At 43.7% G+C, this 13771-nt stretch overlaps 1 protein-coding gene across 1 annotated transcript; it reads right to left on the reverse strand.

Moving 5' to 3' along the window:
• Positions 1 to 2588: 2588 nt before the first annotated feature.
• FGF19 (fibroblast growth factor 19) lies at positions 2589 to 7739 on the reverse strand. Its single transcript, XM_032188825.1, has 3 exons — positions 7496 to 7739; positions 7303 to 7406; positions 2589 to 4095 (listed from the first exon to the last, which is right to left on the reverse strand). The coding sequence occupies exons 1-3, from the start codon at positions 7737 to 7739 to the stop codon at positions 3763 to 3765; spliced, it is 681 nt and encodes a 226-aa protein (XP_032044716.1). The 3' UTR covers positions 2589 to 3762.
• Positions 7740 to 13771: the final 6032 nt, after the last annotated feature.

The raw sequence follows: 13771 nt of genomic DNA on the forward strand, positions 1-13771 counted from the left end.
GCAAAGCAAGGGCTTTGATCTCAGTAGGTAGGTGGCTTGATTCATTATGTTGCAAATATAACTATTCTAGCAAGAAGTCTACCAAACACTGCTCTCATTTCGGGGCATTCTTACGTGTTCTCAGCAATCCGTTTCATATGTCAGGGTTCCTGAGAAACTTGTATGCCTAGACTGTCACAAAGTCACCCGTAATTCAGAGTCTAAATGATGTGTTTTTCCTACTTCCAGTTGCTTCCAAGGCAAACATATCTCTGCTTTCATCACGTCTGATGCTGCCTGAAAGGAGGGTTGGCTATCATACATTTTTGGAGAAAAGAAAGTACATTTATTTTATTATTATTAAATGAACAAGTCCTTCTCCTTGTCCCAGGGTTTCCATGAACATAGTTTCAGTACTTGGAGCAGGGGTAACACTGATACTGGGGTTCCTGAATAAAGGTTTTACAGCTCTTCACACTTCCCCAGAGTGGAAATGGAGATGCCCAGTATCTCCTTTTCTATAGCTTTCTCACTACTCTTACAACTCGTATTTACACATCATAGCTTCTAATTGAGACTTCACAAGGAGACATTTGACACCTGACCTTTTAAAACCCTTTACAACTGTAAAACCTACTCCTGCAAAGGAAAGCCTGGCAATTGCCTTACTGTCTTTGAGAGACAGTGATCAGCCAAGGCTCACACAGTGCAGAGCGAAAACGTGCGCGGTGGTGGTGCTGTTTACGTTCCCACAGAACCAAACACAATGGTGTTCGAAGGTTTTGCACACCAAGTTCCTGACCGAGTCAGGTGTCTAATGGCAGGGAAAGCATTTTCCAGTAATCGTTCCACCTCACGCAGGGATCTTGTCACTTTTCATAAGCAAAGCAGCCAGGCCTGGTCAGAGCTTGGATGGGAAACCTCCAAGGGAAACTAAAGTGCTTCAGGAAGTGGTGTGGGTAATTTAGCTCCTGGCATTCTTCCCCGTCTGAATAAATATTGAACCAACCTCTAACCATGCTGTTACAGTAAGGAACACCGTGCTGGTGGTGGAAGATGCAGACCCAAAGGTGTCAGCAAATAGGGTCACAAGGTGCTATTCACATATGTAAGGATGCTCGACTTTGTGCTCTTGACAATATTCACAATAATGTTAAATCTACTTTAAAATCTCTCACATGTTAATGTAAACAGTGTGCCCCCTGAATTCTGTCATTTGTTGTGTTTCCCATCAAAACTGTCTTAGTTTGCTTGTGTTTTTTTTTTTTGTTTGTGTTTTTTTTTTTTTTTTTTTTTTTTTTTAAAGCATAAAATAGAGGTTTTGACCAAATTTTAAATATTCATGTTCATTTCACTTTGCTTTCTGTTCTTTGATTTTTATGAAAGGGTCTTGACACATACCTGATGTTCAAAAATAATATAGTGTCTGATCAAAAACAGAAATGAAAAAGAAAAAAAAATAAACAAAACAAACAAACAAACAAAAACCAGAATACCCCAAGCACAAAAACTTTTGAAATAAAACAACTAGAAAATCAGGACTGCGTCTCCCAACACATGAAGAGTAGGAGCCCTCCGGATGTGTGGCAGTGGCTCAGCACAAAGGAGAATATAAAACACCATGGGAGACGCTTTGCAGCCAAGAAATCTGCAACTCCTGTGAGTCACCCTTGCAGCATTTCCAAACTGAAATGTTCAGTCCCTCTTTTCCTGCCAGAAATAAAGATCTTTTTCAGGCAACACGGCCATTTCCTGCCCCCCCAGGTGCACTGATGAGTATGGTGCCATTCTGTAAAAGAGATCAGCCTTCTACCTACATCGTTTTTGTGTTTTGCAGGTGGATGGTTGATGTATTAATATAAAAACACACATGTGGAGCATGTAGTGTGGTTCAAGTCTGGTTGGAAATTGCTGCCTTCAGTGCCCGCAGTGCGCAGATGCTGGCATACCGGCATGCAGCTTTGCCTGTGCTGGAAATTTGCTCTGGCTGCAGCCATCAGCAAATCCTCGCTGAAGAAGGAGCTGTTTCCAAAACCCTTCCATAACAAAGATACTTTTCTTAGACTTGCAGTTTCATGTGGAGCTCAGCAGCAACTGGCAGCAGATGGACTCGAAGTCCAGCATTGGCCCTAACTGGCTTTGGGAAACTCGCTCTGTGTTGTACCTCAGCTGCACCTCTCCACACAGACTCCGTGGTTTGATAAAGCTCCTTGAAGCGTCTACTTCACAGTTACAAAAGAATCAGATACATTTCCATGTTGAAGATGATTTTTTATTGCAAATGTACACATTACACTACTGATAATGCACAGAAAAAGCTATTGTTTCCTAAAATTTCATGATTACAAAACTTCACAAAATTTGTTACAACTAAAAAACCCACCTTCAAGAGTATATAAATAGAATTTCGCGCATAAATAACAGTAACAAAATAAACAGATGTATGTATTCAATAAATTAATTATAAATATTGCATTGGCAATGAAGTGCTAGGTCAGAAAAAACACCAGTATTTCCAGTAGAGCTTTTGTACAGAAATCTCTATTATAAGTGAACCTTTAGAAATGAGTGGAATCCTGAACAGTTTTTGGTTTTTTATTTTTTTTTTCCTTTGGTTTCAGTTTGTTTATTCCTTTGTCAAATTGCTATAAGGGGAGAACAGAACTGAGGACATCAGTCATATGTTTTTTAGCCACAAGGCAGCCATGATCCCTTCCTGCAAGAAGAATGGCATGGCTGTCCCAGTTCTCGTTTATGTCACTATATTGTCTCTCCACTGATTTCAACTGATGCAGAATCATCCTGAAAGGACTTAAAAGAATTGCTGGTGGTTACAGATAAAACATGAAAAATCCGCCTTGCAATTGATGTGACCTATGCATTATCCATTTTCAGTCTTTATCGCCATTTGCTCATGACATACATTTGTATATACAACAGAATCTGTATTTGAACACAGATTTGAACTGCTTATTCCCTACGTGAAAACCAGAAATGCTAGTTCTGTACACACTTCAACCCCCATGCTGAATTCCCACTAATGTTAATGAGAAATCTATGCTGGATGATGCAGATCCCACAGTGAACATAAATTAGCCTATACAAGAAATCAAAGATCCAGTTTTCTGAAGTACCCCTTAGCAATAAGGGAAGGAAGAAATATTTCCCTTTCGTCCCTTCTTTCCTAAGGGAAGAAAAAGCACAATATACAGGCAGAATTGTTTTTCAGTGGTATGCTTTCAATAGAAAGTTCTCCCAGAACCTTGTCAGCAGCTTTTCAAGAGACAGCATTAACTCTAGTTCACATAACCACATTTGCTAGGTCTTCCTTAATCATGTTTTGTTCCAAATGTTTGTCTTTAGTCTCTGAAGCTACCAGATTTTGAAGCCTCTGAAGCTACCAGATTGTGAACCTTCCCGTGAACTGCAAAAAGGTTTTCTGCATTTGCTCCCATGAGCAGAAATAACAGGTGAACATAGGTGGCAATGAATTGGATGTACAAAAACTGTAATTATTTTATCATCACCACGTTAATGGAGGAACTCCAATGAATGCATTAAGCTTTTCTTATTTAATCCTTCTTTCTCAAATAAAACCCTATGGATAGGCAATTCTTTAGAAGATAGCCTCTGGGCACTCATCTCTTACCGGTACAACACACTGTATGGAAAAGGCTGGCTCCATACTGAAATATATAAAAAAGTTTGAAACATCACTACACGAGAAGCTAACCACCTGCAATATTCTGCAACATTTCTTTAAAACCGTGTGTGTAATCAGCATCATTTCTGAAAGCTGGGGCTCTTCACTGGAGACAGTTTGGAGGTGATCCCAAAGGGATCCATGCTGTCCGTTTCAAGAGGCGATGAGTATACCTCTGGTTCAAAAGCCTGGCTATAATCACCATATTCACCAAAGTCTGTTGACTCCACTGGCACCGTGTTGATCATAGGTAAGAAGTGAGATAGTGGAAGAAAATCTTTTCCTTTGAACTGTTGTCTTTGCTTGGCGCTACTCAAAGACACCGATATCCCGTATTTCTTTGATTTATATACGTTGTAGCCGTCTGGACGAATCTCCTCTTCAAAGGAACAATCTTCAGTGGAATACCTGAGCTGAACAGCAAGGAGTAAAGAGGATTACAAATGTGCCCACCAGATTCACTGTGTTTGCTGTACAAATTCACTATACTCAACCACACTGTACACTGTACTCAGCCACAGCCTAAACCTCTGGCACCAGTCCTCCTCCCTCTCTGCCTGCCTGCTGTAGGGACACATGCGGGACCTGTGGTGCTCACTATGGCTCTGATGGCTGTTCTTTGAGTTATGGACCAAGGCCCACAGGATAAGTCTAAAGCTCCCCATGCTGCACACAGCACGCCTGCTAGGGGTCGAGGCCATTAGAAGACCTAATGCAGAACTCCTGAAGCTTGTGCATGTCTGTCACACCAGATACGCTTTGAACCAGGATGTGTGTGTACTTCTCCACATCTACCAATGACCCTGTCCTGAGCAAAGGGAAAAAGAACCTCAGTTGGCAGTGCTTATTTAGATAAACTGTCCTTATTTGCTGACAGTTCTTGTCTGAGACCTAATCCAACAGCCCTATGATACTCCAGTGCTGTTAGAGATTCGCCTGTGTAAGGGCTTTGGGATCAGGACAGTAGAAAGGCAGTACTGTCAAAGCCAGCATTCACACAAATGTGGCCAGAGATTAAAATAATACTAAAAAGGTAACTGCCTTTTTTTTTTTTTTACTCAGCATTTATTGAAATAACAAAGGAACAATTCATGCAATGTTATTTTCTCATTAGACTTAAGTTAGAACTGACAATTTAATAGCAGTGCAAGTTAAGATCTTGTATAGGAGAATATATTTTCTTCGGGATGAGTTCGTAGAAATACACTTGTGACATACTGTGCAGACATCAGGATTTAGTATCACCAGGTTAGATCATTTCATAAGCACTGCATTTCTTACAGCTCTGGTGTTATTTCAGGCTCAGCCACCACAGGTGATTGAACTCACGGTCAATAAAAGACCATTGCTGACAATGGCTCAGTCTTCAGTGATAAGTGTTTGTCCACGAATGCTCTGCCTGTCTAAATATAGAACATGTCTGATACTTCTCAGTCATTCCTCAAACATCATCAAGAATATGGAGTACAATTAAATGCTTGCATTTGGCTGTCATTTAAAAGCCCCTTTTAAACTAATCAAATATTTTTTTTCTTAAAAAAAGGCATTTTCTCCAATATAAATTACACAGTATATGTCCTTCCACACACAATGTATCTCAGAAAAGCATACATATATGGCACGTAATCATGGCTGAATTGTTGCCTGTCCTTATACCTACGAGTGGTCAGCCTCACTAACGAGGATGATGAAATAGCAGAGCTTCTTGAGCAAGTGCACATAACAAACCATGACGGTTATTGATTGAGCCCCCTGTGTCTCAACTGGATCGTCCCCTCTTGACTACGTTGGGATTGTCTCTAGCATTATTTTTAATAAGTATCAAATGCACTTTAGGTATTTCCAGGTTATTTTTTTTTTCCATAGGAGGAATTCATAATATGTTAATGCATCAAGCAGTTTAACAGATTTCTGCTAAACTACAGAATTCCTGAGACAGGCTACAGCACACTGCACATTCAAAACCAGCCCCAGTGACTAATTTTCCATGGTGTTGGAAAGGGGCACGTCTCAGGAGGGCACGCGGTCACTGAGTTCAGTCCCCAGACACTGCATCTGCCCTTTCGTTCTTCCACTGCTGAAGACAGTGCTGATAAGGCAAAGGCTTCCCTGCAGAGCTTGTCTACCCCAGCTGATAGCAGAGAGGTGATAGCAGGTGTCATGAACGACCTGATTTCTCACCTTCAGCCTGAACTGGGCACGGTCTCAGCAGTGTTTCTTTGGCAATCGGAGGAATACAGCTGGCATATGCTAGAAACCATCTATTTCTCCCTTCCAAATAAATACACCCCTAGAGCAGAGTGGCTATAGGAGAGGGGGATGCATCTCTTAAGAGAAAACTTCTCTCTGTGTGTAAAATCCTATTCCTTTCACTTCTGTGATTATTGTTGCTGAAGCCAATAAAACTATTTCCCAGAATATGGCAATAAAATTGGTCTATGACACAAAGATGTGATGGTAATGGCAAAAAAAAGCCAATAACCTGCAATGGATAGTATACAGCAACAAACCCAGTCAAGGGATAATCATTAGCTTTCAAAATGGTATTATTGAAAGCTATTTTAAAATTCTGTGACTGCTAAAGTCCAGCCGGCAGCTCCAGTGGGAGCAGGACCCGGACTCTGTTTTGTTTTCATCGATCATTTTGCTTTGGATTTACATTAAAACTTTAAGCTAATAATTGACCCACCAGATGATCTGAGCCTATACACCTTATCACTGCATCGATTGTCTGATTCTAGCCCAGAAAAGCAAGGAAATTGAGATAGAAAGGCTAAATCCTATGTTGCCTATTCAGTCCATAACTTTATCTGTCTTGCTCTCATAAAAGACACCGGGAGTTCTGACAACGGGCCAGGTCCTTGCCCTACTGAAATCAGCAGAAATTTTGCCAGAGTTATCAAAGCAGAACCGAGCTGTATCTTTACTACAGCACAGTAAAAAGCCATCGCTCCGTGCAGCTCAGGCTCCTGTAGAGCAGTTACACAAAGACTGACTCTGAGCTCACATCCTAGCAGCTCATGCATATGGCTTACCAACCCAAGTTTATATCGCTGATAATGCCCAGCAGACACGCTAGCATACCGAGATGAAGAGCACGAGCTAACACTGTGGGATCAGTAAGTCACTAAACTCCTCATCCATCAAGAGTCCTGCAGGTGTGCTGTTATCCCAAGACAGAAATGGGACAACAGGGATGAGCCCTTCCTGCCCCCAAAGTCCCATTTCTGTTTGGTACCACCTAGGGGGTCAGCAATCCCGTGTGGTGGTTATCTGGGTGCATCTCCCTTCCAAAGGAGGCATCTTACATATATATATTTTGGAATATCTGAGCTGAACAGCAAGAAATTGTTCAGATCCGATGGCCTGACTTAATCTGTTTCTGGGGCAGAAACGCAGCCTCCAACCGATGAGACTTACAAACGCCCCCAATTCTGGTCTATACTATATTTTCTGTATGCAACAGATTCGCTGCATTGGGAACGCTGTTCCCGTGTCGCCTCCTTCTAGTAATCCCTTTCAGGCGACGCGAATCGCCCTCCGGTCCTACAGCGAAAAGGGGGCGCCTGGGGAGGGGATGCGGGGTGCTGGCAGAGCCGGGGCCGGGGGTCGCAGCTCACCTGCCCGTGCAGCCGCCCCGCCTCGTCCATGCAGAGGTAGCGGGAGCTCCGCACGCCCTTGATGGCCACGGTGCGCACCGCCACGGCGCGGATCTCCAGCAGACCTGCGGGGCAGAGGCGAGAGAGCGGCGTGAGCCCAGCCCGTCCCGTCCCGTCCCGTCCCGCCCCGTCCCCGCAGCGCCCCGCTACTCACTGTGCGGGCTCTGGCTGCCGGCCGCGTCCACCCGGCCGTCGCCGCCGATCCTGAGGAAGCAGCTGAAGAGCCCGTGCTTGCTGGCGGTGTAGAGGTGCCGCAGCCGGATGGGCTCCCCCCAGCCGTAGTTAACGTGCGGGCCGGCGTCGGGCAGCGGCAGCGAGCGGGCGGCGGCGGCGGCGGCGGCGGCGGCGAGCCCCAGCAGCGCCAGGGCGGCGCGGCGGGCGGCGGGGCGCGGCCCCATCGCGGGCGGCACTGGAGGGGCGCGGAGAGGGGGGAGGCCGGGCGCTCGGCTCGGCTGGCGGTGCGGCGGGATGTAGCTGGGGCGAAGCCGGCCCCCCGGCCTTTTATAGGCCTCCGTTATCAGCCCGATCGATTCGGCTGCATCCAGCTCCAATATAGAGCCCGTTTCATAGCGGGAATTGGCCAGGGCGGGCACTCCCCCCGAAAATATTGATCGAGTGACATCATGGCGCAGGGGACACCCTGAAGGCGCTCCCTCCCCATCCGCACCTCCAAGCTTCGCCGTCGGGGCTCCGGCCGCGCCCCTCCCCGCCACCCCGGGCTGCCCCGACGGGCCGTGCCGGGCCGTGCCATGCCGTGCCGGGCCGTGCCGTGCCGGGCGGTCCCGCAGCCCAGCCCTGAACTGAGCCCCGGAGCACACGGGGTCGGGGGTGCGCGACCCGGAGGCGTGGAGGTGCCCCGGGGCACCCTCCGGAGCCGAGCCTCGGCGCTGCCGCTTGCCCGTCCCCCGTTTCTCCGGTCAGAAACCAGGCGGCTGCGCCCCCGGGGATGCTGGTGCGAGCAGGCTGGGAGAGGCAGCCGGGGCTTCGCGGCCGCCGCCTGGCACCGGAGGGCTCGGGCAGGGCGGGGGGCGCCGCCTCCGCTCGCCCCCCGGCTGCTCCGGGCCGTATTGCCGCCCGGCCATCCCCCGCCGGGTCGCTAGATGGAGCCTGGCACCCGGTGTGCGGGCTGGCCTCGCCGTCGGGGAGCTGCTGCTTGGGGGGCTCTCCAGCTCCTCTCCTTCCCTGACCGTACCTAGAAATAGGTGGAAAAAAAAAAAAAAAAAAAAAGCGTGTGTAGTAAAACTGCATCGCCTCCGGCCAGGAGCCCGGCATAAGCATGAGGCAGATTTTGTCCCTGACCGTGTACCAGCAGTTTTTCCCAGGTGGGCTCTTTTCATGGAAAGAAGCAGACACATGCACCTCTTGTTTGCTCAGTGCTTTCTGCATCTCAGGGGCACGCCAGGGGATCATTGCTGACTCTTCTGTTGTCCATCCAACCAAAGCACTAAAGGAATTTTCTCAGATCCCAAGAGAGAAAATATGCATTGATGGGATTTCATAAAGAAAGAAAAAATCTTTCCCCCACGGGACACATAAACTAACAGTTCAGCAAAACATAACCTTGCCCCAGCAACTTCTCTGAAGCAAGCAAACAAAATCTTCCTGTCAGCTCCCAAATATTGTTTCACTACCTGCTTAGTTTCATCTTTTTGTCCAAACACTTGCATCTCTGTCCTGTAAACACTCATACAAATAACTTTACTTTAAGACTAATCCCAGCTCAGAGAGGCTGTACATTTAGACAAGGCCATGCAAAATCATGGAGGTTTGAAGGACGATGACTTGCATGTGCATACATGCTTATATGGTGCATAATCACCACATGTACCTTACGGCACTGAAGTTACCACATCGGTTATTTAGTGTTTGAATGATCAGGGCCTTGCATCACCAGCTCCCTGGAGCAAGGGATTATATGTCACCAGCCATTTCAAAAGCAACCACTGCTTTTGACTACTTCTTTTTCCTTTCTGATGGTCAGTTTGAGGAACCCAGAAAGAAGTCCAGTTTTCTCTGCATGGGTGACGAGTAATTAACAAAAATCAGGATGGCATCACCTTCAGGTGTCTCCTGCTGCATCCTCCAAATTACAGGCTGATTTGAGAAATTATGTCCTTTCAAACATCACACAAGTTCACAATATTATGAAAACAGTAAATAATAGCAAGGAGTCTGGGACCATATTTATTTATTTATTTATTTATTTATTTATTTATTTATTTATTTCCCTCTGCACAATTCTGCAACATTATTACATGGCCGCGACAGAGGCAGTTCATAACCCTGGGCCCCACAGCACTTGTGCACGTAACTCACCCTGGCTGCATGTGCATTCTTCAAGGTATCGAGCAGCCACCACACACACAGAGGTTATGGTCGGAAATGAATCTGAAAGGCTTTGGTCCATTTTGTTGTGCATCCCAGTGAATAGAAACTATTTTATGTGTACTGATGATCTCATACTGTAGTGTTAATAATATTCACCATCATAAATATACACTGGTTTCTTCATCAAAATGTCAAATTTCTTTCAAGCAGCAAAGAATTGATGCTTGACTTGCTTATTCATTTTAATGGTATTATTCCTTAATGAGGATCAAAAACTGAGGTGGGAAGGACAAATCACTTGCACTAAATGATGCTTCAAATCAGTGAAAAAGCTGGCTATAGGTGAGAATTGCTTACTGATTAAGAGCTTTTAAAAGTTATTTTCATTGTTACTATTCCTGATGTTACATGGACTGATTTTTAAAGTCTCAAATCAGATCAAATGAAAATGAAGTGCTTAACTCTCTCTCTCTCTCTGGAATTACCTCTCTTAACTCTATGGAATTACCTCTCTTAATATAGGAATCTTTCAATCTAATTCATTTGTCCAAGTTCCTCTGGAGCTAGTAACCGAGGTTAAGAGCCTCCATCTACTTATCTGGATTGGATAGTACCAATCCTACCTCAAAACAGCTTTTTAAGAAATAAGGGTTAAATAATCTATTGAAGTAGTTATTCCTTTATTGGCTCTGGAAAACAAACAAACAAACAAACAAAACCTTAGTGATTAAGCCCTATTCAGTACCTTAGTTTAAACTAGAGCTAAATGAGCTAACAAATCTCACCATTTTCAACATATAATAGCTGTAGTGTGATTTTCATGTCAGTTCCTATATGTATCACTGAGCTTTATCATTTATTGGCATCCTTTTACTAAAGTTCAATAGAAATGCATGTCTTTGTGTGTTTCTACAGATGTATTTGCAAAGACATTACAGGGGAAATCACACCATCACTTCCAGTGCTGTATTTGCTCCCTACACAAACAGAGCAAGGAAACCTGGTAGTGTAGGACTTTTAATTTTTCTGGGGACAGGAAAAAAAGGAAAAAAAGTCTTGTAGAATAAAAATACCTCTAGAATAGTACAAAATAGTACACAACTGAAAAAGCATTTTCACCTGTTGTAATGAATCATTTATTTCCACTGCTGTTTTCAGTGGCCCTATGTAATTTCATCAGAACAAAAACTTCATCTTTGTGTAACACTAAAGCTGAACTGCATGTGGTTTGTAAGGACATGACTGCCTATGTTTTAAAACTCAAACATCCAGAGATCCTTGAGCATGCCAAAATGATAACAGAGGGTTTATGCCTTAGTAGGCAATAGCATTACTGGAACTAAGTGAAACAAATCCAAAGAAGATTGCTACATACTGGTCAGACATAGGGCATGAAACCACCCCTGAGTAGAGGCTACCTTGTGATGGAGATCAAAGGAAAAATTACATAGGAGAGTCACTCAATGCTGAGTGAGGGTCAAAATGTGATGAATTAGATCTGTCCAGGATGAAAAGGCATCTGTTCAAAAGTAGAATAACTTTAGAATATCTACAGAAGATAATGGTGAAAACTTTCTATATACAAGTCATTGTAGAAAAAAAGAAAACAGTACAGGAATTTTAAGGACTTTTTACTTCTGTTGAGGTATCTTTGGGATCTTCCCCAGATTTAGGAGCAGGCATTACATGAACGTGATTCAGTATTACTTCTGAGTAGAGATCTGTAAGTCTTTTCCCGTTTTTGCTGAACTCAGAAGCGGAAGAATTACAGAGGCTGTAAGTACTCTGAGGGGAGTAAGGTCCCAAGAAGAGCTGGAGGTGTCAGTGCTAATTCCTTTAGTTCTGAGTTCTGCTACCGTTCCTGCATGCTGTCCCATAAGTGACAGCAAAAAGACAGCCTTTAGTTGCCCCAGTGGCAGTGGGATGGCAGGACAGAGTCTGTCAGGCAATGAGGGATGGCAGAAGTGAAGACACAGTACACTGTGATATGCAGTCATTCGAGCACGGGCTTGTTCTATAAAGAGCCTTATCCACGCAGCACAAGTTAAAAAACCTGCCTAAGAAGGAGAGGTTACTCCACCATATGTCAAGGACTGCTCTGCTTCCCAGCTGCTTCTGCAATCCAAGAGGCATAAAGGTGACAATATTTCTCCCTGGGCTGCAAATGAGCACAGAATTAAGATTCCACAGTTCCTGCTGCATGCATCCACTGACAGGATGTCTTGCAGGCATTCACAAAGGCTCTCCCCAGATATCATGAGGATTGCAGTCCCCAGTGAATTAGCAGGATCCAAATGCATCAGATACTTAAAGATTTTCACATAATCAACTTCTGGAGGGGTCCCTGTTCTAAAACTGCTCTACCAAGTGGTCACTGCACTGGAGAGATTGTTGCTACTGTAATTGGTAGTTGCATGCGTTATCGCCGGTTCTTTCTAATGAATACAGCCAGACAACTAATTCAAACATGTCTCACTGTTCTGTTATCTAATGCATTCTTAACTATTGCTATCAGTCAATGCATTCCTGAGAGCAATATTTAGTCCGGAATTGATTTGAAACTTCCACAGTCAAATGATATCTTGCGATTAAGTCTACTGTAAAGCTCACCAAGGTTTCATCAGATTCAAGTGACCTGGAAGTATTTTTTTTTCCCTCACTCTAAGCAGTTATTGCATGGGAGAAAAATAAACATTTCCTACAAAAGTGAGGCTTCAAACTCACAAAAATATGTAGTCAGAGCTGTGGTCCTGTTCAAATACATCCAAAACCCTGCAGAGCCAGAATTAATCAGGTGATCTTAATCAGTCCTGTTCAATGATACTTGCCATGAAATTACTGCTAAAGAACACAGTAGGAAACTGGAGTGTGCAAGGACTTGAGCAATGAGCCCAATACTGACACATTGAAACAAACCTGGCCATGAAGCAATTTTGCTGAGTTATATCTGGGATGAGTTTTTTCCATGTAGGTGAAACTTCATTTCATAGGAGGTGAAAAATTAACAAGGATGCTTACTTAGGGACTCTAAGGTGGTCATATTTTGGCAGTCAGAAGTAAGAAAGGGAGAGGATGTGAGAGGTTTGAATTGATGCAGAGTAAGACACATTCTTTATTTGCCAGACTAATGTTAAATCACTGTTGTATTCTGCAACAGGCTTTGTAAGGTTTCTAGTCCAGCTTGATGATGTTGGCGCTTTTTTTTTTTCTTTTTCCTCTATGAGAATCCCACTCTTGCTAATACATAGGTAAGATCTGCAGACACTTGCTACAATAAGTTTCTTGGTGGACAGACATGGAGTAGTGCATGGCTTCTGATTTTTCCTATAAAAGTTAGTTTCAGATTGCTAAGTTCTCTTCAGACTGAGCATGTGGATGTGGAAGGTAAGAATTATATGTGGCTGGGGAACTCTTGCTAATATTCCACTGTAGATAGCTGTGGGGTTCTGGGATCTGGGCTTCAAACATTTGTACAAGGTCAGGCGAAAAGGATTTTGAGGTATGTGCTGAGTACATTACAACAATTTACCACATTGTGGAGTAAGAGAGAAGGGGAGTTAAGAAGTCAGCAAAAACTCAGTTTTCTTGCTACCTATTATTTCAAGTTACACTCTGCTGCTTATCATTCCTAGGAATTGCAAGTCACCAACAGAACTGGATAAACACAGAAATGTAAATGATTAGTGAATGCTGGTGCACATAGTGTCAAAGTTTCAATTTAGTCTACAAGCTGGAGGTTTGTATAATGCTTATTCATCTACTGTCATCACTTTTAATTATTATGATACTGCAGGAAGGACTCTTCATGAAATGATGAAGCCCTTTGTGAAACAATTCTGAACAAATGCAAACTTAAAAAACGTATAAGGTTTCCTGGTGGCATCTTTTAAGACTGTTAAGAATATTTTACACAGAGACATATCCTCAGCTTCTGGTAAACAAAGTGATTAGAATGAATCAGTAGATGCCTTCCTTTCATTTCAGCTGTTAATCTATACCTAAAAGTAAGGAGGAACATCTTAAAAAGAAGTAATAAAATTCTTGTATGACTCCTTCAAAGCCTGTTTAGTAGATAGTTACTTCACTTGTTTTTTTGTTTTGT

This window comes from Aythya fuligula, chromosome 5, assembly GCF_009819795.1.
Source record: "Aythya fuligula isolate bAytFul2 chromosome 5, bAytFul2.pri, whole genome shotgun sequence".
Lineage (NCBI taxonomy): Eukaryota > Metazoa > Chordata > Aves > Anseriformes > Anatidae > Aythya > Aythya fuligula.

Bases quoted from the DNA above. Each gene is read 5' to 3' on its own strand.
- FGF19 (XM_032188825.1), bottom strand. From the start codon at position 7,739: ATGGGGCCGCGCCCCGCCGCCCGCCGCGCCGCCCTGGCGCTGCTGGGG. The intron at 7,407-7,495 runs GTGAGTAGCGGG...TCTGCCCCGCAG, and splicing joins CGGCAGCCAGAGCCCGCACA to GTCTGCTGGAGATCCGCGCC. The intron at 4,096-7,302 runs GTGAGCTGCGAC...CTTGCTGTTCAG, and splicing joins CGGGGCGGCTGCACGGGCAG to CTCAGGTATTCCACTGAAGA.